The sequence below is a fragment of the Rhineura floridana genome, chromosome 1 (assembly GCF_030035675.1).
Source record: "Rhineura floridana isolate rRhiFlo1 chromosome 1, rRhiFlo1.hap2, whole genome shotgun sequence".
Classification (NCBI taxonomy): Eukaryota; Metazoa; Chordata; class Lepidosauria; order Squamata; family Rhineuridae; genus Rhineura; species Rhineura floridana.
In genome coordinates this window covers 158,179,310-158,205,178 of record NC_084480.1, presented here as the reverse complement: position 1 = coordinate 158,205,178, position 25,869 = coordinate 158,179,310, and the positions used below count along the sequence as shown (strand labels likewise).

The 25,869-nt window shown below is 44.1% G+C and overlaps 1 protein-coding gene and 1 long non-coding RNA gene across 2 annotated transcripts in view; both read left to right on the top strand.

Annotated features, from left to right (window-relative positions):
- The first annotated feature begins 4,289 nt into the window (after positions 1 to 4,289).
- Positions 4,290 to 9,633, top strand: LOC133390556 (uncharacterized). Its single transcript, XR_009764426.1, has 3 exons — positions 4,290 to 4,553; positions 6,672 to 6,742; positions 9,576 to 9,633. It is a non-coding gene; the product is annotated as an uncharacterized LOC133390556 (long non-coding RNA).
- Positions 9,634 to 20,078: 10,445 nt separating this feature from the next.
- Positions 20,079 to 25,869, top strand: part of C3 (complement C3) — a 115,501-nt gene continuing 109,710 nt past the window's right edge. Inside the window, exon 1 of the mRNA XM_061639347.1 lies at positions 20,079 to 20,185. Within this exon, the coding sequence (XP_061495331.1) occupies positions 20,115 to 20,185 (71 nt within the window). The 5' untranslated portion in view covers positions 20,079 to 20,114. The remainder of the gene's footprint in view (positions 20,186 to 25,869) is intronic.

Below are 25,869 nucleotides of genomic sequence, written 5' to 3'. Positions count from 1 at the left end.
AAGGACAGTTCGACAGGGAAGGCAGCAGGCAGATCCTCAGCAGGCTGTTGGGCAATGGCCACCTCGGGTGCGGCATCTGTTTTTTGGGTGGGTGCTCGCAGTGGGAGGGGCTGTGGGGGTTCCGCTGGGTCAACCTGCCACGCATCTTCCCCTGAGAGCTGTTGGTTACAAGGACATGCAGTTTGGCTGCTCCTGAGCGGCAGTCTGGCACTGCTCAGTGCATTTTCCACCAGGATCCCTCTTCCACACGTCACCTGGAGCTCCTCTGTGCTTCACAAGAGGGGTCGGCTCAGGCCGCTGTAGCAGGCTGCCTTCAGCGTGTTCCTCTGCGGCAGGTTGGACAGTGGGTGCTGCATGATGGAAGGGGGAGGGAGATGACAGTGAGGCATCTACCAATGTGTGCTGCGGCCCACCATACCATTGTCCATGCATACGTGTCAGGGACTCCTTCCCAGTGCCACAGACGGCCTCAGTTGGCAGGATCAGGCTGAGAATCTCCTCCTCTGAGGCGAGAGCCTGAGCCATGGCCTCCTGGATGGGCATACCACCTTGCATGAGCTCCCAGGCACAGCAGGGAATGTTTGAGAAAGTGTCATTCCAGCACTTGTGGCAGGACTCAGCCATGCACACTGCCTTGCCCAGAGCACTGATCTTGGCCACCGTGGAGGCCAACCAGTTGCACTGATGCTCCTCCACTGGACCCCCTCCCCGGAGCAGAGGACAGTGGGTGCATCAGCCATCATTAGCTGATAGAGGAGGGATTTTTCGGCAACATGCTAGTTGGGTTCACATTGTCTGTGCTCCTCTGAAGGGTTGCTGCGGCTGGACTGCCCTTCCCCAGCATCAGCCATAGCCAAGCAATGGACACCTATGACAGAGTGACTGCTTCCAGCAGTCCCATCACCCACTCCCAAGGCTCCAAGATCCTGCATATCTAGCCGCCATCCCTTGCCTCCCACATGCAGGGCCCCAGAGAGGAGCACAGGCTGCAGCATGCCCAAGGCCATGGAGCTGGACCCTTGCCCTGATAAGGGTGTACAAGGAACGTGACTCCCTGTTTGTTCTCAGGAGATGCGCCCTCCTACCTCATGGTATGTGTGCACCCGCAGCCAAGTACATCTCACGGGGGGGGGAGGCTGTGCTGTGTTACCTGGGGATAAAGGCGCTCCTCTGGCAGGGCTGATAAGTGCCAGGCCACTGCTGGAGGTGGCCCAGAGCTTCTCTCATGGCCTCGAGGACATGCGTCCTCCCACCCCCTGAGTAACACCACCACCACCTCCTCCACAGTGCCAGCTGCAAGACCTGCCCCACTTTCCCCTTGCCTATACCTGCAGCCTCCACTTCTGCAGCTGCACCTGTTTGACCTCTACCTGCCCATCCTCCTGGCCTATGTGCTGGACCAGCAGGCACAGCACAGAGCGCAGAGGTGTCACAACATCTCTGCATGGCTGTGGGCTCTTGCCCTGCCCAATGTGCAGTACTGTCAGTTCTTCCATCTGGACAGGGAGGCCATCAAGGAGCTCTGCATGATGCTGGCTGCTGTAGGGCTCTGAAGGGTCTACAGCCACAGCTGCTCCACCCCCTTCTCTGATGGAGCAGGGGGGTCTGCACGGCCAATGCTATGCTGCTGGAAGGGCTGGGACAGCCTGTCATGGGGGGGGGGCTGCCTGGGGCTGCCTGCAACCCTCCGTGAAGGGTGGGTGGATGGATGGCTGATCGGTGGGGGGTGCTGCCTGGACTGACCTTGGTTGCCGCCTCCCTAGCAATTGCCCTTGTGTTTGTGTGCTGCCGCTAACAGCTACCTGGGACTGCTATGCTGCTGCTGCTGCTGGATATCTGTTGGGGAGGAAAACTAGAGAGGGGGGGTTAGCGTGCAGAGCTATCTGGGTCCCTCCATCTAAGAAGGCGTGGCCTTTGTGGTGAATGTGCTCAGAGTGCCCAGTGTTTGTGAGGGTGTATCCCCAGGCAAAGTGCCTTCTCCCGAGTGCCCTCTGCCCCTCTCATGAGTGCAACATACCCCCATCTGGAATTGGAGCGCAGAGGGGCTGGGGCATGCTCAGTTTAAATCCTGTTGCTGCTGCCTGATTGGCCAGACTCCACCATATCCAGCAGGCTGATTTGGATGGGTGAGGGAGGGCATCTTCAGTGTGCCTGGGCCCAATTGAAGGGGATTGGGCCCTCCCCATTGGCTCCTCTTGTGACTCTTCCCTTAGACCTTCCTTTGTCCTGGAGTAACTTTTCCCTTACTTGGGACCTTGGAGGCTGCTCTGAACGAGCGTTTCATATGGCATATGCCCCCTCCCCTCAGCCCTCCTCCGCTAGGCCTCTGTACAAGGTGCTTCTGCCAATAGAGCCTGCCAAAAAAAATTTTTTCCAAATAAAACAAAGATTGTTTCAAATTAACCCCCAAACTAATCATTGGTGTTGAAATGGAAATGGACTGCCTTCAAGTCAATTCTGACTTATGACGACCCTATTAATGGGGTTTTCATGGTAAGCAGTATTCAGAGGTGGTTTACCATTGCCTTCCTCTGAGGCTGAGAGGCAGTGACTGGCCCAAGCTTCATGGCTGTGTGAGGATTTGAACCCTGGTCTCCCAGGTCGTAGTCCAACACTCTAACCACTATGCCACACTGGCTGTCAATCACTGATGATACGGAGTTGAATACATTCCTTTCAACATGTTCTTCTCAAAACATGTGCACAGTTCACTTTCTTACATATACTTTGTAATCTCAGAATTTATTCCATATATATTACATAGACCAGAGAATCTCTACAGAATGATACTTGAGAAGAACGGGTCTCGTTTCCCCAGGGTTAATGTTCATGTATTAAAGAAAGTAAAGAAATGACATTCAGTGTCCTGTTCTCTCTCATCCCTAGCAATCCTACCGTTTCAGCAAGTGCCAATTGCCACATTCTATCATACCATCTTCTCATAGCAAACTTTTCCTCGCTCTTCCAGAAGTTTATAATTCATATGCGTTATTAGAGGATATAGAATACGGGAACTTTGTGGGCAAGTGACTTTTGCCATCTTTGACATAAAGAAAGCAGAGCCAGTCCAGAGTCCATGTCAGCCTCTTGCTGCACTATTCTATTAATAACCACAAATTCCTGGATTCCTGCGTTGTGCAGGGGGATAGACTCAATGGCCTAACTTTACTATTCTATGATTCTATGAAATACTGTTTACCAAAACTCTTTAACCCTCTGGCATTTCCATCAGCGATGTATCAGTAAGCTCCATTCCTGAAATCCTCTCCAGCAAAGAGATAAATTCCTGTTGATATGATGCAGTCGGACAGAAGCTAAGTGCCATCTGTGGGTTAACTTTAGCATCCACACCTGTATTTTTGCTAGAATTGACTTCAAGTGAGACATCACCTTCCACACCCCTCAGAAACTGACATTCATCTTATCCCTTTTTCCTTTCTTTTTCCTTTTTAAATCACACTAATCAGTTCACTGAGTTATATCCTTTTAAATGTCAAGTTTCATTTCCAACAATATGTTTATCTCTTCTTAACTATAGTTCCTAAAGAACAATTCATTTGGTCCTTCACACGGTTAATAAAAGTTTGATTCAATTTAAGAACATATTAGTTATCATAATTCATTAGTTTCAGTTCATTATGCTGTATAATAAACAGGAACAAAATAGAAAGAGGGGGGGAAGTGGTTATGCATTCATGGTAACTGGAAATATTTGCAGTGAAAGGTCACAGATGGACTCTTTCAGCCCCCATCCACCCACCACACACACCCTTGTCAGGGAGTCTGTTGTTAAAGCTTAATGACCATAGAGATAAGAAAGAAAGAAAAAGCCACCACTAGTCATGATGTTCTAAGGATGCTAGCAATGTCAGAGAATCCCAATTAAAACAGAAACAGGTGAGGAATTTGCTGCTGTTCACATATTCGCTTGTCAGGAATGTTAAACTTCATGCAAAGCAACTATTTACAACACATTTCAAAGCTGCATCTATCTGTCACTAATTATTTTAGCTTGCACCCTGGATACATTTCTTGGTGAAACTCCAGTGAACCCAGTGAAACTTACTTCTGAGTAAACATGCATTTGATTATCCTGTAACTCACATACGTAAGATTGGGTTTTGATTCTGTGTTCCCTGAAGGCAGTTGCTGTTTTATTTTCTCCAGAGCTCCCACTGTTTCTTAGAGCTCCTATAGTCTGGTGTTTCTCCAAGCTTTTGAATCCCCCTCCCCTTCCCTTTCTATAAATATGGTGCTTTCTGGGTCTCCACTGCTCAGCACCACTCTTCTGCAGTGTGCAAAGATTCTTGCACACAACTGAGTCCACTGCTGCCCCTAGGATTTGTGGGGTGATGAAGTGTATCCCACATTGGCATTAAAAGTCTAGCAGAGCAGCTCTAACTATGTCAAAGTGGTCAAGATGAGAAAAGCCTTCTAAGCTTCTAAGTCCACGCAACTGGGTGGACTCCTTGAAAGATTCCTTTCACTCATACCATACTGGACCCTGAGATCTTAATTGGAGGCCCTTCTTCAGGTTCCCACCACCTAATGAGGTGAGATGGATGGTGATTCTCTAATGGAATCTCTTCCCCAGAGAGGCTCAGCTATTGAAGACCTTTTCGTTCTTCCAGGCATTTTAATGATTTTGGGTATATCTCTTTAGTGTGTTAGATCTTTCCCCTTGTTACTTTTACAGTAGGGCCCTGCTTACCAGCGCTTCACATTCCGGCATTCCGCTAATGCAGCGGCAGGAAATTCCCCCTTTTAAAGCTGATTTTGTGGCATTTTGTGACATTTTCACGTCATTTCTGCACAACGGCGCCATTATAGTCTATGGGTTCTGCTTTACGGCGGGGGCCTGGTCCGTAACCCGCCGTATAAGCGGGGCCCTACTGTATATTGGTTTTAAATTGTTTTAGCTGCAGTACTTATGCTGGTTTTAGATTATTCTTGCTAATGCGATTTTTATAATTGGTTTTAGTGTTTTATTGTGTAAAGTTTTAAATGTATTTGAATATTTTTAGTGTTTCTGTAAATTGCAGAACCTACTCATATGGTTATGTATGAATTGTAATAAAAAGTTATGGTGAGGGCTGCCAGCTTAGAGATGATGAACTAACTTCCATGTAAGGAGATTTGGTTGGACATACCAGGGGGAAAAAAAGCTCAGAGTCAGAGACACAAATCATGTAATTAAAGGCCTGTGTGCGAGAGAGATGAGAGAAAAGGAATCAACAGAGAGCAATGAGTTATTGGGGCAAGACTCACAAGGTAGGTGGTGGTCATTAGGAATGGCAAGGTGTAAGGTAGAGAGGCCAAGAGTAGATGGAGCCAAAAGCAATGACAGGCACAGGCAGAGCCTTCTAATTGTATCCTCCTCCTCCTCCCAGCTGAATTCTACAAAGGCAACAATGAGACTGAGGAAAAGGAAGCTGACAGGCAGTGCCAACCCCTGGTTTGCTTGTCAATGTGGGCAAGTAGGTTGGAACTGGTGGAAGGCAGGCTGAGGCTTCAGCCGACAGGAGTGTGAAGCAGAATGAGCAGGGGGACTCCCAGTCCGGGGCCAGATTGCCACATTTCGAAGTAATACACATTACCACGGAAGTGGAAAATTCCACCTCTGAGGGTCGTTGTAGATATGGAAGGGGACGGATGTTGCAACAGGACAGGGCAGACAAAAGATGAGTATGTGCATTCTTACTTCCCTGTAATGGAGAATTACCTGGCAAATCATACAGCCAGGTGGAAGCGGGAAACAGGTAAAGCTCCTTATTGGGTACCTTGGGACACATGACTGTACATTGTAAAAACCATTGTAAAAGACCTTCAATTTGGGGAAGAAGGCAGTCTCCCACCATAGCACATGCTGGCCAGGGCTCCTTGCAATTGTAAGTATAATAAACAGTTGTAAGCTTCAACCTGCCTCAGTGTCGTTTCCTGGACAAGGACTCCATTAAGGAGAAAATTCCACAACACCACCTAGATAGAGCAACCCACCTTTCCTGTAAGTCTGTTACACCCAGACTCTGAAATTACCTAACTGTGCAATTGAAAGAAAAAGAGGAGCTCCCCCTTCTATCCTGTAATGATTAATTGACTATGCATCATGAGATTTGCAAGAATGGACCCCTGCTGCCAACAAGGGCTTCAGAACACCAGTAATTAAGTGAGAAGGAAATTCCCGGTTTTCCCCAATTTGGTAATATGTAGTGATTTCCCTGTGATCTGTATAGCCCCCCTTTGTCTCCCACCCCCCTTAGAATGATTTGCCCCCCTTTCTTTCTGGCAGCCCTCACAGCCCTGTTCTCTGGGATGTTGTAAGCTAAAACTTAACTTCATGGCACTGTATGGATAAGAAAAAAACTTTTCTTAAAAGACAAGGAAATAATCTCATATGCAAATAAAGGGTCTCATATGCAATGACCAGATTTGCATACAGTGCAGGATATGTGAAGTGATAGCTAGACATGACTGTGAATGTAAGAAAAATTTGTATGGATAATACCTGTAGGTCATCAAGTCAGCAAAGTGGTCTCCTCAAGTAATTCGTAAGAATGCAGATATGCAAATGCCAGTAATGTAAAGCGTGATGACCTTTAGAAAAAGTACTACTGCTAATTTGTGGCAGAATGCAAGAGCCTATTGTCTAATATCCTCTCTTCTCTCTCCAGCTCAAAGGCACAGACATACCCTTTTAGCAGTCAAAGGTTACTGACCACTATGGTTGTTTATCAGGATGCCAGTAAGTATTTGCTGTTACTGTGAATGGACCGTCTAATCTGCATCTGCTTTAGAAATCTCCCCCACCCCCATAAAATACCAGGGAGGGTAAGAATGGACAGGTTAATGCTCCCAGTCCATAACCCAGTTCCAGGAATACTGAAGGATACCTACTGCAATATTATGCAATCTGCATAAACCCGTCCAGGGCTAACCCAACTCCACAAACAGTACCTTTGTGTAGTTCTGTAACCCTTTACAACATTTTACTCTTCTCTCCAATCAAGGTTTTATATACAGGATCTCTGTAGGAATGATCCAAAGGCAAATATGTAACATACATCAAGCATCATTAGATTATGTGTGTGTACTGCCTTCAAGTCGATTCCGACTTACTGTCCTTTTAAGAATCTCTGTCTTCCAGATTGTGGCCATAGAATATTTTTTACTGGGCTTACTCAGTTTCCAAAAGTTCTGTTTTGCAGTTTAGTCTTGCTGGCCAGAAAAAGGCAAAGTTGTCAGTCACATTCACACCGTGCACTAAGAGCACCCTTATACCACTTAAACAATTATGGCTTCCCCCAAAGAATCCTGGGAACTGTAATTTGTTAAGAGTGCTGCTTAGTGATGTGTGGGAATTCTGCCCAACTCAGATTTGGTACTAAATTTTTCATTAATTCACTTATTCTCTATTGTTGCGGATCAGCGATTTTCCGCTGCTATTTTTGCTAGCAAAATTCTAGGAGTGCTCGTATGTTTTTAATTGACCATGCCCCCCTTTCCTTAAGTGGAGTAGTTTAAGCATAGCACGGTGAAAACATGCATCTTGGGCAGAGCAACATTGTTTTTTCCAACAGCTAGAGCTATTGCTTAAGTAGCAACATATTGTAATCAGTCTGATTTTACATCAATCTGCAGTTTCAGATTCAACTGTTAATGCACCCAAAATAGAAAGAGCATAACTTCCAGTTTGAAACACAAAAGATTTCACCATCATATGACATTGACCAATAAAAGGCTTTGAAATTAATAAAAATAAATTTGACACAGATTTCTAGGATGAAAAATGAGAGAAATATAATTTTCTAGGAAGCTTTCCTGCCGCGATCCGTGGCAGGGTCCCTGCCACGGATCGCAGGGAGGGAGCTTCCAGGCTGCTGGCCCATCTGCTTCCTCCACCTACCTCTCTCTTGCCTTCTGCTGCTGCATGCGCTGCGCACGCAAGGCTACCATCAACCAAGACGGCGGCAGAGGCTTCTTTAAGGGACTGATGCCCCTACCGCCATCTTGGTTGATGGCAGGCATGTGCGCGCACATAGTGTACCACCCATGCATGCCATCAACCAAGATGGCAGCAGGGGCATCAGCCCCTTACAGAAGCCTCCACTGCCATCTTGGTTGATGGTAGCCCTGCACACGCAGTGTGAGCAGCAGCAGAAGACAGGAGAGAGGTAGGTGGAACAGGCAGGAGCCACTCACCTGGGGGCAGGCTTGTGCCCAAGGGCCCAGTCATGCCTGGCGCCTGCCCTGCCTACAACCATACAAAAATGTAATTCTCCATCTTTGGAGATGGCAGGTGTTGCCACCACTCGCCATATGCTTAGAGGCACATTACCAAATTCTTCCAAGCTACACAGGAAGTGGATTGGACTGTGAAAGACCAGCCTAAGTTGTGTTTGCATTTTTACAGATTTGTAGGGCAGTACAATATCTCAGAGAGGTAGTCAGGTCTCCTGCTCCCCTGGTGCATTCACTTTAACTGCGCAAAAATGGAAATGGAATGGTCTGCCTTCAAGTCAATCCTGACTTATGGCAACCCTACAAATAGGGTTTTTATGGTAAGCGGTATTCAGAGCGGGTTTACCATTGCCTTCCTCTGCTGAGAGGCAGTGATTGTCCCATGGTCACCCAGTGAGCTTCATGGCTATGTGGGAATTTGAACCCTGGTCTCCCATGTCGTAGTCCAACACTCTTAACCACTACACCACACTGGCTCTGCTAACAGCCTGCCCAATTTCCCTGCTTTTTAAAGGTTGATAGAAATATCTGTTAGCTATAGGTATGTTCTTAAAACTGCAAGGGTTTTTTGCCTATTAGTGAATATGTTCCCTTGAGGCCCAGATCTTTCACTGTTTCCAGAATGTTGCAGGAAGAGTAGGTTGGAGCTGCTCTCCCATCTGCAAGATAATGGCTTGAAATGAACCAATGTTCCAGAGAGTGCTGGACTGAATCTTTCAGATCTTGCACAGCTATGTGTACTCCATAAGTTGCATCTATGATATTGCAGGGATCCTGGGATGCACCTCTTAGCTCATACATTGCTGTTGCTTGAGGTGTCAAAGCAAAATGCCTTCAGCCCTGGTCCTAAATCAATGTCTGTCCAGTTTATGAGACATTTGGCATGCACAGACATGGATGCCAGATCTTTTGATCTATGATCTGGAGACTTGTGGTGTGTGTGTGTGGGGGGGTGTTGGTGCCAATAAGTGAAGCCCTGAAGCTTCAGGTCAAACTCTAACAACCAGTTGCTGCATGTGAGGTGGGGCACCACTGTGCTGCTGCTCACCAGGGGTGCGGCAGTGGCCAAAAGGGTGGGGAAGCACCAGTTTGGCAGTGGCAGTTGGTGCAACTGCACATGCAGCTGGAGCTGCTGTCATTGCCAACCTCATCACCCTCGCCTGCCCTCAACTTTCTGCTGTCCTGCTCCATCCTGGTCCTGATGAGAGGCAGTACTGGCACAGTGGGAGGGCAGCAAAGTGGTAGTGTAGTCCCTGGCAGGTTCTTAAGGGCCAAAAGAAATGAATTTGCAAAGATTTAATGAATAACCTGTGAACTCTTCTTTTTTTCATTTACAGAAGAAAACGTAAATATAACACAATTTTATATGGTTCTCAGCTCCCAAATAAAAAGAACATTGTTAATGAGTCCTTTTCTTTTCTCTTTCTAGCAAATCTCTTTAATCTCTGAGAGTTCCTTTCTTCAGTCTTAAGGAGTTGAATCACTCTTGTCCTGTTGCTCTGAACAACTGCAGTTTCAGCAAGGCTAAGAAAGTCCATAGGCTCAACAAGGCCCTATTACTAAAGAATACATATAGAAATAACCATCCCCATGCCCTTCCCAACTTCTGTACAAAATATACTAGGGGCTGCTGTCCCTGCTAGCTTTTCTCACCAACCCCAACCCCAACCCCTCTCCCATCCCCTCTGCTAGGACCCCCCTAGCCCTCCTTCCATCCCCTTTGCTATGCGCCCCTAGCACTCCCTCATCACCTCTGCCAGGTGCCCCCTAGCCCTCACCCCATCCCCTTACACTCTCCACCCCAACCCCACCCCACATGGGAGGCCAGAGCCCCCCATGGGTGGCTGAAGCTCCCCCCTTTGCTCCACATCACCAAAACCCCCCTTCCCTCTTCCCCCCCACAGGTTGCTGAAGCTCTCATCTGCTGGCAAATATATTCACAGAGTCACCTAGATGTGAATTCCTGAGTGCATAGATGTGAAATTAGTGTGCTAGAATTGCCTATCCTTGTAATTACATTTCTTCACAGCTGTGACCATAATGTTTCAAGTTCTTCTCATAGATCTGGCTCCAGAAAGGATAGTATTAATACACTGTATCTGAGGATATGAAACTCATTCAGAAATAAATTACCTCACTGGAATTGGTGCTTACATTGTAGAATCCCCCCTCCCCGGTGGGATCTCAAGGCAACATTGGAAATGATTTTTTTCTCAAAGTTCTCCTTTGTGAATGGAGATGTCTGCCCTCAAAGGACAGTAAATCCCCGGGGACTCCTGAGTGCTTGGAGAGGCTCCACAGACAATGTCTGGCAGTCCTGAGGACAAGTCAGCAACCAAACTGATTCTGAGATTGAGTGGTAGACACAGATGCTTCTATGCTCTTTCCTCCTCTGTATAGATTTTGTTCAACTCCATGGTTTACCAGGAAGGTGGCAGGAAAGCAGCAGATGGGATAATGGAAGACAGGTGGAGGGGAAAAAACCAACAATTCTGACCCAGATAATTTATCTTAGAGCCTATTCTGTACTGGTGGTGATGGCAGCGAAGAAGCAAAAGTTTTTCTTAGCAGTATGTGGCCATCCTTACCATAAAGAAAGTGGAAGGTTGGTTTAGCAGTAAAAGAAATATGTGGGAGAGAGCTGCTGCCGAATCTCCTCACAAGTAGTTGCTCTAACTACTTTTCTCTGTTTCTGTGTCCAATACTGGAAGTGAGCCAGGTACAGAGAAATGTATATGGAAGTGTGGTCTGAGAAAAGGTAAGGCATAGCAGAAAGGACGTCTCTCTGGGACTCATGTGAAAGCTGACCTCTGAGCTAACTTCAACATGGCCTCCTTAAGTTGTGTGGCAGCCATGTATAATCATGGCTGATTGTCTATAACTTTTCCTAGATCACCCTCCCAGATCTGTTTTATTTATTTATTTATTACATTTATATACCGCCCCATAGCTGAAGCTCTCTGGGCGGTTTACAGCAATTTTAGACCCTCCAAAATGCCCATATCCTTGTGCAATAGAAATTTGTAGAGTTTGAGCTGTAAGCACTCTTATGGCTTGAGCCTTTACCTGTGGCTGAACAATAGTGGTGGATCTGGGACCATTGCATCCAGTGCACTTATAGATTCTGCGAGGTGTTTTGGAATCTTTGCTCCATAAAAGGTTTGGAGATCCAAAATGGGTCTCTCAAACAAAAGAGAACTTTATCCCTTCATGCTTTCCAGGAGAGTTGTCTGTGCATCTTATAAAATCCAGGGTGGAATTGAAGGGGAACCAGTTGGGAAATCCCTGGAGAGCAAGCTGCCATCTGCACTTTCCAGACCTTCAAGGTCAGAGCCATAAAACGTTTATTCAGTAAATGCAGCTGCAATACTGTTTTTTATTAAAATAAAGTTCCATGCTTACTTACAGTTGCCACTTCCTCAAATCCAGGAAATAGCTTGGTTAAGTTGGTTAACTCCATAACATACCTTCAACTACTGACCACCCCAACTTCCTCCTAGACGAATACCTATACAGATGGGAATCTAAAACTCTAATGACCACTATACCATACTCACTCACTATGTACTAAAATGTAAATCTGGTCATAAAGCTGTGTTAGTTCATTAGAATAAAACGTATGGGGATTGACACTACATACATTATTTACTAGAGTTGCCAGGTTCATGGCCTGAGACTGATCTTGTATCTTTAGGAAGATAGAAAGTCACCCAAGTGCAGGTGTTCTTGCAACCCTGTAATGGGAAAAAAGCACAGGGTGGAATTCTCTTTTTCCCCTGCCCAACTTTTAAAGATACAGAAGACCTCTAGGTTGCCAGGCCCAGCCTCCAAGAGGTCTTCTGTATCTTTAAAAGTTGGGGAGGGGGGAGGGAGAATTCCACCTTGTGGTTTTTCCCATTACAGAGTTGCAAGAACACCTGCACTTGGCTGACTTTGTCTTCTCCTAAAGATACAGGATCAGTCTCAGGCCATGAACCTGGCAACCCTAATATTTACCCTTTTTAATTTTTGTTTCAACTCAGCCTGAGCCGAAAGCCTGCATTTGTGCACCTTGAAAAGTCTCAACCTACACTGTGAACATTGATGGGTCTTAATAAAAGTATGACATGTGTCCCCCGCCAAAACAAAAAAGTGCAATTGCTGATTGAATGGTGAGGGCATGGTGGTGAGAAGGACTGCCACAAAGTCAGTAAGCAGAATCCTCATTCATTGGATGCTCCATCTTCTTCGAGATATTCTACACCCACTGAAATACCTTTGGTGCCTCCTGCCTCTCACCTGCAGCACCTATAGCCATAGATCACTTCTCACTCCCAGTATGATGACACTTGCTTTTGACTGAGCAAGCCTTTCTGAATGTTTGGGTCAAGTAAACATGCAGGCATGTTGCAACAGATTGTCTTTGGAGATTGTCCAGGCTCCATTTCTATCCAAATACCCTTGCCAAAAGAACAAACCAGTTACTGGAAACCAGCTGATATACAGCATTTCCTTATTAACTCCTTACTGATGTGCAGGAACAATTTGTAAATTGCTGCTTGTTTAACATCTTTTTTATCTAGCAATTTTATCTAACAAGAGACATCATAACCTATACTGCTAATTATTTTTGCCCACATACATTCTTAACACATAGCATGAAGAAACAGTTAAAGCATGCCAGAAGAGGCTAGCCCTTGAAACTTGCAAATAGCCAGCTGCAAGTCTCCCCCACCTGGGAACTTTAACAGAAGAGCCAACATGTGTTTGAAACATGCCTGACCATTCACAAGTTCCTCAAAGTTGGACCTGTAAGGAAAGATACATACGTGATTCTTTGGAGGCCTTCTTATTGTTCCTCAACCATGGCTCTTTTCAGGAATAATTTTCAATATGGGATTGTAACTGGGAGAAATTGGTGACTTCACCTTGGTCTTGCAAGAGGTTTGTGCACCCCCTTCCCCAACTCCTTCCTTCAGACTAATTTATTTATTTAGTAACTTTAGATTTGGTGAGGCCCTAAGCTATATAAAGCTTGGAGGCCCTTTGTTAAAAAATTACATCATATATATATATATATATATATATATATATATATATATTCAGTACACATAAAAATTTAAAAGCCCCCCCCCAAAATTCTGAAATTTTTTGAGGCCCTTGCGGATTGTGAGGCCCTAAACTGTAGCTTGTTTAGCTTATGCCTGAATCTGGCACTGACTCCAATGTTTATTTAAACGCAGACTATTCCCTCACCATGTTAATCTGCATACAGCTATATAATTTCTAAATGGCCTCACACAATTTTCCACCTTATCTGTGGGTAGAAAAATTGGGACAGCTATGGTACCAAATTTCTCCAGGGGAGGATAAATTCTCCAACAGTTTTTTGAGAGTGGGTTTCACCATTATAAGTGACAGCATTACAAAGTTCATCTCTACTCTGCCTGAGACCTAATATTCCAGGGTACGGTTGCAGGAATTGTCTCCACCATAAAAAAGAAAAAAAATGATGGAGAATATTCATATAAAATTATATGAAGTGGCCTTTTTTTCCTAAGGGGTGAGAAAAATAAAATAAATTTTCTCAGAAAACTTTTCTGAGAAATATTGGCTAAGTTCTAATCATTTCTTAGGGTTGCCAGGTTCTTGGCCTGAGGCTGATCCTGTATCTTTAGGAGAAGAGAAAGTCAGCCAAGTGCAGGTGTTCTTGCAGTACTGTAATGGGAAAAACCACAAGGTGGAATTCTCCCTTCCCCCTGCACAATTAAAGATACAGAAGACCTCTTGGTTGCGGCCTCCAAGAGGTCTTCTGTATCTTTAAAAGTTGGGAAGGGGGAAGGGTAAGTAAGTAATACTTTATTGCTCATGGCCAAAGGCCGCTGCAATGACATACAAGTACAAAGAACAAACACCAATATAAAATACACATATCAGTCAGCAATAAAAATAATCAACTAGGTTAAAATTATACACTAAGAGGAGAATTTGAACCATCCTATTCAAAAATAAGAAGTCCATATATAGGATCTACAAGGAAACAAAACCAACCAGATAAAAGCGTGGCTGAGGCCCAGTCATGCCTACGTGTAACAATTTAGGAGGGAACAGTAACCACTGGACGTGGCTCTGCTTCCTTTTGGTACTTAGCTCTAATTTTCTCTGCAGCAAAGGCAAAATTTGTCACTTGTTGGGTTACAAAAACGTCCGTGCCCGCTAAAAGGATGCATACCTGTTCAAGGATCGGCCTATTCTTAGTCGGCTGACTGATGGGAGAGAAAAACTTAGCCGTAAGGGTATTATAGAGAGGGCAACTCAGCAAATAATGAGCAATGTCCTCCACTTCGCCTGAGTTACATATACAGCAACGTTGGTGAAATGGGATGTTTCCATATCTCCCATCAAGGAGGGCAGATGGCATTGTTTGGAAACGTAAGGCGGTGAAGGCTTTTCTCAGCCAAGGAGCCTCTAAAAAGAAGTAAGGTTCCCTAATAAAAGAGGTTTAAAACATGGGGAACCAATGGGAAAAAGTCATCTGCGTAGCGGCGTAAATATCCCATCTTTTGGAATAGAAAAATATTCTATCCTTCATCAACGATTTAACTCGTGTAGAAACATAGGCAGGGAGGGACTCTAAGCTTATCCCATAGCAGGCAAGGGTAGATTCAGTCCTATTTAGCCAGTTGTTTTGTAAGGGGTTTTGTGACTGTTCCAGAAAGCATTTTTTTGGCAACCGGGTGTCATTCATAGAGACTAATCTTAACCAGTAGGAGACAAGAGCCACATGGGCTAGGGCTTCTACCGGATAAAGACCTGTCTCTGACCTCAAAAAGGGAATGGGAGTTCCCTTCAGTGCTGCCAACACCCTACAGATGAAGGCGTTTTGGATTTTCTCTAGCGACTGGATGTTAGCGTGGCCCCAAATCTCAGCGCCATAAAGGAGCATAGGTATAATTTTCCTTTGGAACACCTCCAGTGAGGGGGAAGGGAGAATTCCACCTTGTGGTTTTTCCCATTACGGAGTTGCAAGAATACCTGCACTTGGCTGACTTTCTCTTCTCCTAAAGATACAGGATCAGTCTCAGGCCATGGACCTGGAAACCCCATTTCATATGGTTAGGACAACTTCTGTACAAATAAATGCAGGCTTTCTCAGATCAGTTAGGGTAGAACTACATGTTAGATATGTACATGTGTAACAAAATCCTGATGGCAATTTCAGTTATTGAGACCTGAGGATGTGGACAAGGTGATTCTGGTTGCCCATCCCACCACTTCTCCTCTTGACCCTTGCCCATCCAGGCCTGTTCCATGTCAGGGAAGGAGAAGGGGTTGACTGGATGGGTCCGGGTGGTGATTAACATATCTTTGTGGGAGCAGGTTGTCCTAACTGCCTTGAAGACGTTGGTGGTACATCCACTCCTGAAAAAACCCTCCCTCAACCCTGAGGTATTTGATAACTACCACTTAGTGCTTGACAGGGGGTTGGTGGTTCAGCTGCAGTCACTTGTGGAGGAAACAGATTATCTGGACATTACCATCTAGGTTCCGGCCTGGATTTGGCACAGAACCAGCCTTGGTCATGCTGACAGATGACCTCCTTCGAGGGAGATAAGACAAATGCAACCCTACTGTCGCTGTTGGATCTCTCAATGACTTTTGATACCATTGCCCATGGTTATCCTCCTGGCTCATCTGAGTAGGTTGTGAGGAACTGTTTCATGGTAGTTCTGTTCCTACCTGCATGACTAGTACCAGGCAATAGAATTAGGAAGTACATATCTTGGCAGCTTAGCTGCAGGGTGCCATAAGACACTATATTGTCCCCAAAGCTATTTAACATCTATATGTAACCATTAGAATCAATCATCAGGAGGTTTGAGGCAGTTTCATCAGTATGATGATGACACAGCTCTACTCAGGAGAGGGCAGTGGTGGAGTGGATTAGGTCAATGTTGTTGATGATGATATCTTGCCCTTCCTCAGAAGGAGCTCAGGGCAGCAAACAAAACACTAAAACACTCTAAAATATCTTAAAAACATACTTTAAAACATATTAAAACAAAACATATTCAATAGACTGAAGGTGAATCCTGCTAAGAGAGAGACCCTCTGGGGGTCTGTTCAAGACAGGGTTGCACACTATCTAAAGAAATAGGTAAACAGTGTATAGGTGCCCTTGGAACCATCTTAGGCCATGGAGGCCCAGGTGGCGTCTGTGTCAAAGAGCTCCTATCACCAGCTTTGACTAGTTCATCAACTGCACCCTTTCCTGGACAGGGATAATTTGGCCACTGTGACACATGTGTTGGTAACCTCATGTCTGGACTATTATAATATACTTTATGTGGGGCTTCTGTTGAAGCTGGTTCAGACTCTGCAGCTGGTGAGCCACAGCCCAGGTGGTGAGTGGTGCTCCTTATCAGGCACATCAGTGCTGAGGGACCTGCATGAGCTGCCTATTAGCCACCAAGCCAGTTATAAGATTCTGCTACTAACATGGACCAGGTTACCTCAAAAAACATCTACCACTCCATTGCCCGGTAAGGGCATTACATTCCGCAAAAGGAATCCAGTTAGTTTTGCCACAGCCTGGTGATTTTGAAACTGGGTTTGTGGTAACATGGAGGCATGCTTTTTCACTGGTGGTACCTTTGTGAAATGCCCTCCCTGCTGAAATATGAGAGGCTTCATGAGTATTGGCATTCTGCTGGCTTCTGAAGACACACACGTTTAGGCAAGCATTCCCCTGAAGTTGAACTTCTGATTTTTATTAACAGGTTTGTATGTTTTTAACTCGTTTGTTTTATTGTATATTTTAATTATGGATGTTTTACTGTTCTGACTGAATTACAATTATTTTAATTATGTGTGCATTTGATTTTATAGTGTAAACTTCTTAGAAGCCATTTTGACATATAAGCACTATATAAATAAATAAGATAAGATAAAGGTACAATTTGAAGCAGGGAGCAAGGGGTGCTTGACCCTTTCCCTGTTCATTTCTTCTCCAATCCAAATTGTTGCCCCCCCTCCACCATTTTCTCCTTGCAGGGTTCCCAGTGCATGTTTAACCATCATTAGAATCCCACATATGGGGAGGCACTCGGGATGGATCTACAGTTGAAAGGGTTTAAGCACCCACTCCATCCATGCAGCCACACGCTATTTATCTGCTCTCAACTCTCTCCTTCTAAAGCAGCTTTACAGTAAAGGGGAACCTGTGGCCCTCCAGATGTTGTTGGACAACTCTCATCAGCCCCAGCCAGCACAGCCAATGGTCAGAATAATCTGGTGGGCCTATTGTTTCACCCTCATTAACTTCCCTACTGCCAGCAGTGAGTGGGGCAGGAGAAAGGAGAGGACTTGTTATCCAGTGGGAATACTGGTTCAGAGGGCAGCCATTAACCTTTGTGGCTCAATATAGTTTTTCACCTAATTTAACTGACATATGAGGATATGGGGAGGGACCCATGGGCAGCCATGGTGTGTACTTTTAGTTCTAAGTTGCTTTTCTTGTTAGCCCACTTATTTATTTTATTTAATTTATTTATTTTGTTTATTATTTGATTTATATCCCGCCCTTCCTCCCAGCAGGAGCCCAGGACAGCCTTGACTATGAGGGGCTATGATGGTATCTATGAGGAGGTCTTTAGACAACTGGTGTTGAATTTCAGACCACCATGGCACTCACTGCTGAGTTTTGCTTAAATATGGATTATAATAGTATTGCTGCCCTTCCTGGGAAACTGCCTCCATATTTGTATTTTATTTGCTCATATGAGTTGAGATGGCTTTTGACCAAAAATGGATAGAATTCTTTACAGTTTCTGGAGCTTAAGGAACATTATGGTGCTCAGCATAGGGTGGCTAGACATTGCCCAGACACATCCCTGAAGGCTGAGGAGCTGGTACACTTTTTATTGGAATGCTCTTCCAATGTGTGCGGCAGCTGTGAAAAAGGCAAATTCCATGCTAGCGATAATTAGGAAAGGTATTGAAAATAAAACAGCCGATATCATCATGCCGTTGTATAAATCTATGGTGCGGCCGCATTTGGAATACTGTGTACAGTTCTGGTCGCCTCATCTCAAAAAGGATATTATAGAGTTGGAAAAGGTTCAGAAGAGGGCAACCAGAATGATCAAGGGGATGGAGCGACTCCCTTACGAGGAAAGGTTGCAGCATTTGGGCCTTTTTAGTTTAGAGAAAAGGCGGGTCAGAGGAGACATGATAGAAGTGTATAAAATTATGCATGGCATTGAGAAAGTGGATAGAGAAAAGTTCTTCTCCCTCTCTCATAATACTAGAACTCGTGGACATTCAAAGAAGCTGAATGTTGGAAGATTCAGGACAGACAAAAGGAAGTACTTCTTTACTCAGCGCATAGTTAAACTATGGAATTTGCTCTCACAAGATGCAGTAATGGCCACCAGCTTGGATGGCTTTAAAAGAAGATTAGACAAATTCATGGAGGACAGGGCTATCAATGGCTACTAGCCATGATGGCTGTGCTCTGCCACCCTAGTCAGAGGCAGCATGCTTCTGAAAACCAGTTGCCGGAAGCCTCAGGAGGGGAGAGTGTTCTTGCACTCGGGTCCTGCTTGCGGGCTTCCCCCAGGCACCTGGTTGGCCACTGTGAGAACAGGATGCTGGACTAGATGGGCCACTGGCCTGATCCAGCAGGCTCTTCTTATGTTCTTATGTTCTTTTCAGAACTAAGGATCTTATATGTTGAGCCCCTTATTTTTGGGATTTGTAACAACTCTCTTTTAAGCTAAATTTTATTTCTATTGGCTGGAACCAATTATTATGTGACATTAAGGATTGTTACATTTGTTAAATTGGCTTTAGGGAAATTGGCCTTAATCACTTACCATTTTAGATGATATTATATGTTAATACATGTCAATCAGTTACTGTAATGGTATAATCTTTAATCTTATTTTTGTATGACAATGTATTTTGTTTGTATCAATTCTGCTGTGTTTTTAATTGTCTGTGTAACTATGTGAATGGCCTGATTGGCTAGTAGATTGGCTGGTTTGGTCAGGAATCATCTGGTGGATCTGTTGTTTCACACTTGTTAACTTTCCCTCCTGCCAATAGTGAGATGAGTTGGGCAGGAGAGGAGAGGGAATGGATGAGCCCAAGGCCCACTTCCAATCTCTCCAAGTATAATTGTGGGTAGTAAGTAGCAAATAATGTCAGCACAGGGCTCTTATTATACAGATGTCTCAAAAAAACAAAACCCCAACAACAACAACGATGTCAGGGTATCAACTGAAAACGAATAGTTTAGTGAAACAATCTACCCATGAGATAAGTCTGGCCAAACAGAGACAAAGGGAACATTCAAGCTACTCTTCAAAACATGGGTAGCACCATCTTGGATGCCTGCATATCCAAGATCCATTTATACAAAGGCTGATGTACTATGAAGCAACTACAGAGACCTCTTGTTGCTACTGTCCACATTAAGGTTTTCTTCTTAGGGGGCAGATTCTGGGCAGGAAGCTGTGCCCCAAGATAGGACTGGATAGGCATACCCTCCAATGGTGTGTGTGTGTATGTGTGTGTGCATATGTGAAAGAGTTTTCAGTCTGAACTGAGAACCTAGAGTAGATCCAGATCATGTTTGCATACTGTGCCATCTCCCACCAGGATTATCAAGAGCAGGTTGCACAAACATACTACTTAGCTGCTTCTTTTAAAAAGACAAATAAACCTTTGTGAATTTTGACAGCCTTGCTTTCTTCTGAAATTCCCAGATTGCTCAAACTCCTCCCCATTTACTGATTAAACAATGAGTGATTGCAAAAGGGCATGGCTTCAGAGGGGGCTCATAGGATAAATACTGAGACTGTAATCTACCTCTCCTGGTCCTCCAGATCACGATGGAGGGGAAGGCTCTCTACCTGGTGGCTGCTCTCGTCGTCTGTTTCCCAACTTCTTCTCACAGCCAACTGTAAGTACAAGGTGCATTTCAGCAGTCCTAGCACTCCCTTTTTTAAGCAATGGAAGTTCTCTGTTCAGAAAAGCATTTCTCACTGCTTTTGGTTTTCTGAAGTTATGTGCTAAGGAGATTCCTAATATTCAGGCCTGTACTCCTTTTAGGGGTGATTTGAAACTGCTTAAAATGAAATGAATTTTCCCAGATTAGCATCTTGGTGATGAAAGTATAATAATAAACTGGGTAATAATTAAACTTTCCAAACATACTCCCTGAAGCCACTTCACTGTGTCATTAATGGTATGGCAAGCCCTGAATTTCTGACTCAGAATTTAATTCACCCAGTCTTGCAGTCCACCAAGAGTGGGCAGCCTTTGGTAAGCAACAGCCCTCTCCTGATGGTGTCTCCAGTTTCTGATTGCCTCTGTACATGCAGGTTCCATTTAGCCTCCTGACTACTGATTTAGGTTCTTTGTAAATTGGCATGTCTGACAATGACATACGTGCCTATTTTGCTGTGTGTACATATGCTGGAATGCTAGGGTCAGTCGTAGTGCAGAGTGGCCACGTACGCAGAGTTGGTCCAAGCCATTTTGCTGCCTGAGGCAAAGGACAAGATGGTGCCCCCACTCCAGTTCTATGCAGAGAAGTTGACCAGATGGGCATGTTGAATCTTATTTTAATACAGTGGTGAAAGGACTCTACTGTGCCTAAGGGCGACAGGATGGCTTTGTGGGTGCAGGGCAGCCCACATACTTCTGTCTTCTAACATCCTACTACTGCTCCTCAACTTGTCATTTGTTGCCAGAGATGGCCACCTCACTTTGCCTAATGGTAGGACCAGCCTTGCATTTGCGCATCACCAAAAGAAGAGAAAATGCATTCCCAAAAGAGGACACAGATTTTCATAATATTTGCATATGCTCATTTATATGTATGGATGCATATTTAGCAATGACTACTAGAATTTATATGGAAATAAAAAACCTCTCACCATAGCGGGAAAGACTATCACCAGGTGCCTTGTGTACCTGCTTAGTCTGCTGTCGATGGGCAACTATTGCAAAGCCCCTGCTGCTCTTCCTTTTTCATCTCAGGATTCTTCCTCTTTAAGCAGGACTTTGAAGAGACAGCCCTTCAAATAGAGGACTGTCTTCTGTATAGTAGAGTGCATGGCCACCCTGTCATGGTGGCTTCTTAGTGTGTCTGTGCACAGCTAAATATACATGTGATGTTAGTGATGTCCCACACGATAATTTTAGGAATTAGGTAAACTGTCACAGATGCCATCACTCAGTGTCAGATGTGATGGAATTCTGGGAGGCTATGGAGTAATTGATACAGCAAATATATCATGTCCTCATTGGGTGTAAATCAGAAGTAGGCACATCCGAAAGGGAAGGTTACAATTAAAAAGTTACTAAACCTTATCTCAAACCTAAATATTGGGTTAGTGTGTTTGGGGGGGAGGTTAAGTGAAGCAGAACCTAAATCTTTTTGTTGTTTTGAATTGCCAGTTAACCAATAGGTAACTGGCATGTTCATATCTGGGCCATATCCCTTTCCTTTTTGTGATGGCCCCCTCAGTTAGTATTTTAAGAAGGCAACAGTGACTAGAAGCCATTGTTTGGCTAAAACTGGAAGGAGTTCAGGGATGAGCCTTGTGGATCTCATTGTGTCCTCTGCTTTTATTTGTTTTTTATCTAACCTTCTCAAGGCAATTTACAAAATGTAAACAATAAAATGTGTATAATAGACAGTTAACTAAAACAACAGCATTAACTGTGGAACTACTAAAGAGTAACCCATTCCTAATCAGTGGTTCAATGGGTAGAACATCCAGCTTTTTCTAGGATGGTAGGAAAAGGGCTTTCTTCTCCAACCAGAGGGCCAAACTGTGCAGGATGTGGGCAATCCATTATCAGAACTCCTGGTAAAGTTTTTTAAGGCTTCAAAGCAGCTGTTTGGGTGGTGTGCTGGGTGAGGGCTGAAATAGATATATAAATGTTGCTCAGGGCAGCTGCCTTGCTAGGTCCTTGTATTGTCTGTGCCTTTTCTCCCTGCAGTTCAATTCTTAGCTGCTGCTGGGATGGGGATTGGGAAACGAGCGCAGGTGGAAAGGTAAAACATCTTTCCTCCTGTGGTGCTTCCATCATTTGCTTACCCACCCTGCCTGCCTTTAATTAAGAGGTACTTTATTTTATCAACCCTTAACAGAATTGCAGTCAAGTTCAGTGGGTGTTCTGAGTTCTAGTGTCATGAATGGGAAAGACAAAAAATACTGTTATCAGTATGGCCATCCATAATGACATAAACGTCTATTATGGTCTGCTGCTCCCATACCCACAAGTGATCTTTTATTCTAAACCAAAACATAACTTCATGAAGAAGATGTTTTTCTTCTATAAAGGTGCTCCACACCTTTCATTTTTTTGGGGGGGGGGTAAATATATGTTTATTGGATTTTATAACACATAAATCTTTATAACACATAAACAACAAACTAAAACAATAAAAGAAAAAAATTACAAAGGGAACAAGGAGGGTATGAACAAGTGTCTGGTCAATGTCAGTACAAGGAGAATACAGTAGGGCCCCGCCTTACAGCTCTTGTTCTGTTTTTACGGCGGTTTTTTGCCGCCGGGCGCCATTTTGGGTCAATGTAAGTCAATGGGATCTGCTTCACAGTGGTTTTTGCTTTACAGCGGGGGTCCGGAACGTAACCCGCTGTATGAGCGGGGCCCTACTGTATACATTTTAAAGATGAGCAGCTACAGTAAAAATTAAACACAGCAACAGTAAGAAAATAATCAGTAGAGTTAGATTCACATTCTGAATGACACTCAACTATCAGACAGGTTGAGGCTTGTGAATACATTGATTGCTGGTTGCAAAAGCACACCTGTCATCTTTTCAGATTGCTCTATATGGGGCTCCCAGAGTTGTCACAAGGTACTCTTGCATCTGACAAATTTCTTAGTCTTTAAGATGCCACAAGACTCGGTTGATTTCAGTACCCTGTCTTCTTTGATAGTAATTCACCATTTATTTATAAAAATATTTGTATGCCACTATTTCATTAACAATATCGAAGTGGTTTACAACATTAAAAACCACCACCACCATATAATAAAAAACATTAAAAATACAATAAAAATAGTCAACAGTCGTGAAAAAAGCATTTTCTTAATTGCCTGCATAAGCCTGGTGGACAGAAAGGCTTTCAACAGTGCTTAAAAATTAAAACAGAAGGCGTCTGCATCTGTTGGCATATATATGTTGACACACATATACCTACACAATGAACAGAATAGTTTCATTCCAGTTTATTTGCTGTGGATTACAGTCCCCCAGTCTTCCATGGGGAAAAGGAGATGACTGTTAAGTAGAGTAGGAAGTCTATAGCACAGATACAGTATTGGCGTTCTGCTAATTTAACTAAAACAAATAAAATCCCTGATCCTATTGGCCATTGCTTGGCTGCCTTTGGAAGGGAACATAGGAAGCTGTCTTATACTGAGTCAGACCATTGGTCCATCTAGGTCAGTATTGGCTATACTGACAGGTGGCAGCTCTCTAGTCTCCCAAAGCTACCTGGAGATGCTGGGGAACCTAGGTCCTTCTGCAGATATGGCCCTTCTTCAAAGGGTCTGAGAACTGCAGGGGATAAAAATCTATGGGTGGAGATAATAGGCATGCAAGTTTCCAGAAGAAATAGAGCAGAAAGAATTTGAAGAGGAATGGGATTCATGACCTCACTAGGACCCAGCCAATCAGTGCAATGTGCAGGCTGGCTTCTACTGCAAACAGGAAGAACATGTTCCCAACTCATTCGGGGAGGGGGGGTTATATGTGTTTGACCAAAATGTACTGAGTGCACTTTCACAGTGGGCTTATCACTATATCATGTATATGATGCAATCTTAAAATTCCTCACTCAATTTTTGAGCAAAAGAAAGTGTAATTGCAATTCTGTAAGTCATCTAAAGGAACAACAATTTGTATTTTTCTAAACTTCTTGTACCCACCCCGTGGCACTATGCTCTGCACTGTTAAACCCACTGTTTCTAAGACTTATGAATTTAGCGGACATTTAGAAAAACTAAATTTCTCATTTGACTTGCGCTTTGTGGTTGGACCATTCTACTCCAACAGGGACAACCCATGGTTGGCTGCAGTTCCTGAATGCTGGGGACCACTTTGTATGGTGGTGCTGGCACAGCAGCTTCCATGCAACAAAGAAAGACCAGTCTCTCCCCACACACACATACAGCTCATGAGACATCACATGGCCTTGCACAATCTTAGAGGGGTGCTAGGGCTAGGGGTGGGTGGGACAGCGGCCTGCATAAAAATAGTAGGCCCCCACAAGATCAGGCCCTATTCATTGAGCTTAACCAACCACCTCTCTCACATTAGTGCATTCACTGAGTCTCTAGTTGTGGCCACTGAGTTGTGGCCTTTTTTAACCCAGACATGTGTTCTTGTATTTGTACAATCCCTTTGTCCCCAGAACAGTGTACTGCTTGACCCACACAAAGACCTTGCCCCAGTAGTTATGTATAGATTGCGTGTAGGATGTTCAAAAAAGCTTTTGAAGCTTTTCTTAGGAATTTGAGGATGGGCTAGAATGCAGTCCATCCAGTTCTGGTGTTTGAGTTTTAATGGTGTGCTAGAATCAGTAGTGTGGTGGCAAATTTAGAAGTGCAGGATCCCTTCATAATAGTCCCACCACACACCCTCATACCTACATCCTGTTCTAAGATTATGCAACCTTCTAAGATTATTTGATTTATTGAATTTATATCCTGCACCACCTTCCGAAGAAGCCTAGGGTGGCAATACAATATTTTATTTAATAAAAATTAGCGTTCAGACTGTGCAATTGATAAGTAAATTGTCTGGATACCAGGGATCCTGATGGTCCTAAAGAGTTGCTGTTTCCCCCTCCCCTGCACTTAGCTAATGGCTTCTGTCTCCTTGTAATCTCCATTTGAGATCAGGTACTACTTATAAGTTATTTTCTGCAGATTCTACTACTACACTGTAAGTGTGGATGGATGTTAAAAAATCCCATGGTATACATGTCTACTCAGAGAATCAAATCTCTTTGTGTTTAATGGTGCTCACACCCAAGTAAGTGAGTACAGGTGTAAGTGAGTATAGCCTAGGCTTTCTTGTGAGGAAGGGGCAGAGAAGGTGAAAGGGCCCCTTGTACACACCAACCTGGGAGTAAGCATACTTGAATACAATTGGGATTTAATGCATGCATGTAAGCACACAATAATCATTGATTGAAGCCTGGAGGTGTACTAAGAGGGGTAGTGGGTAGAGACAAAAGCATGTCCCTTCCTTTATAAAGATGCATCATTTTGGTTAAGGAAAAAAGTTTGATCCTGTGATACAAGCATTAAGGCTGCAATTCAGTACATGTCTATTCAGAAGTAAGGTGCATTGGGTTCAATGGGACTTACTCCCAGGTAAGTATGTATTGGATTGCAGCCTAAGTCCCCCTTTGCAGCCATTTTGCACCTCCTTATATATCTTCACAAGCCTGTGAGATAGGTTGGGCCCAAGGGCATCAAATGATGACTGGGGATTTCAAATCCTTTTTGCTCAAAAAAGAAAAAGAAAAAAAATGAAATATTAATAAATAACCACAAGAAATTAATTAGTGCTTGGTTTTTAACTATTTAAAG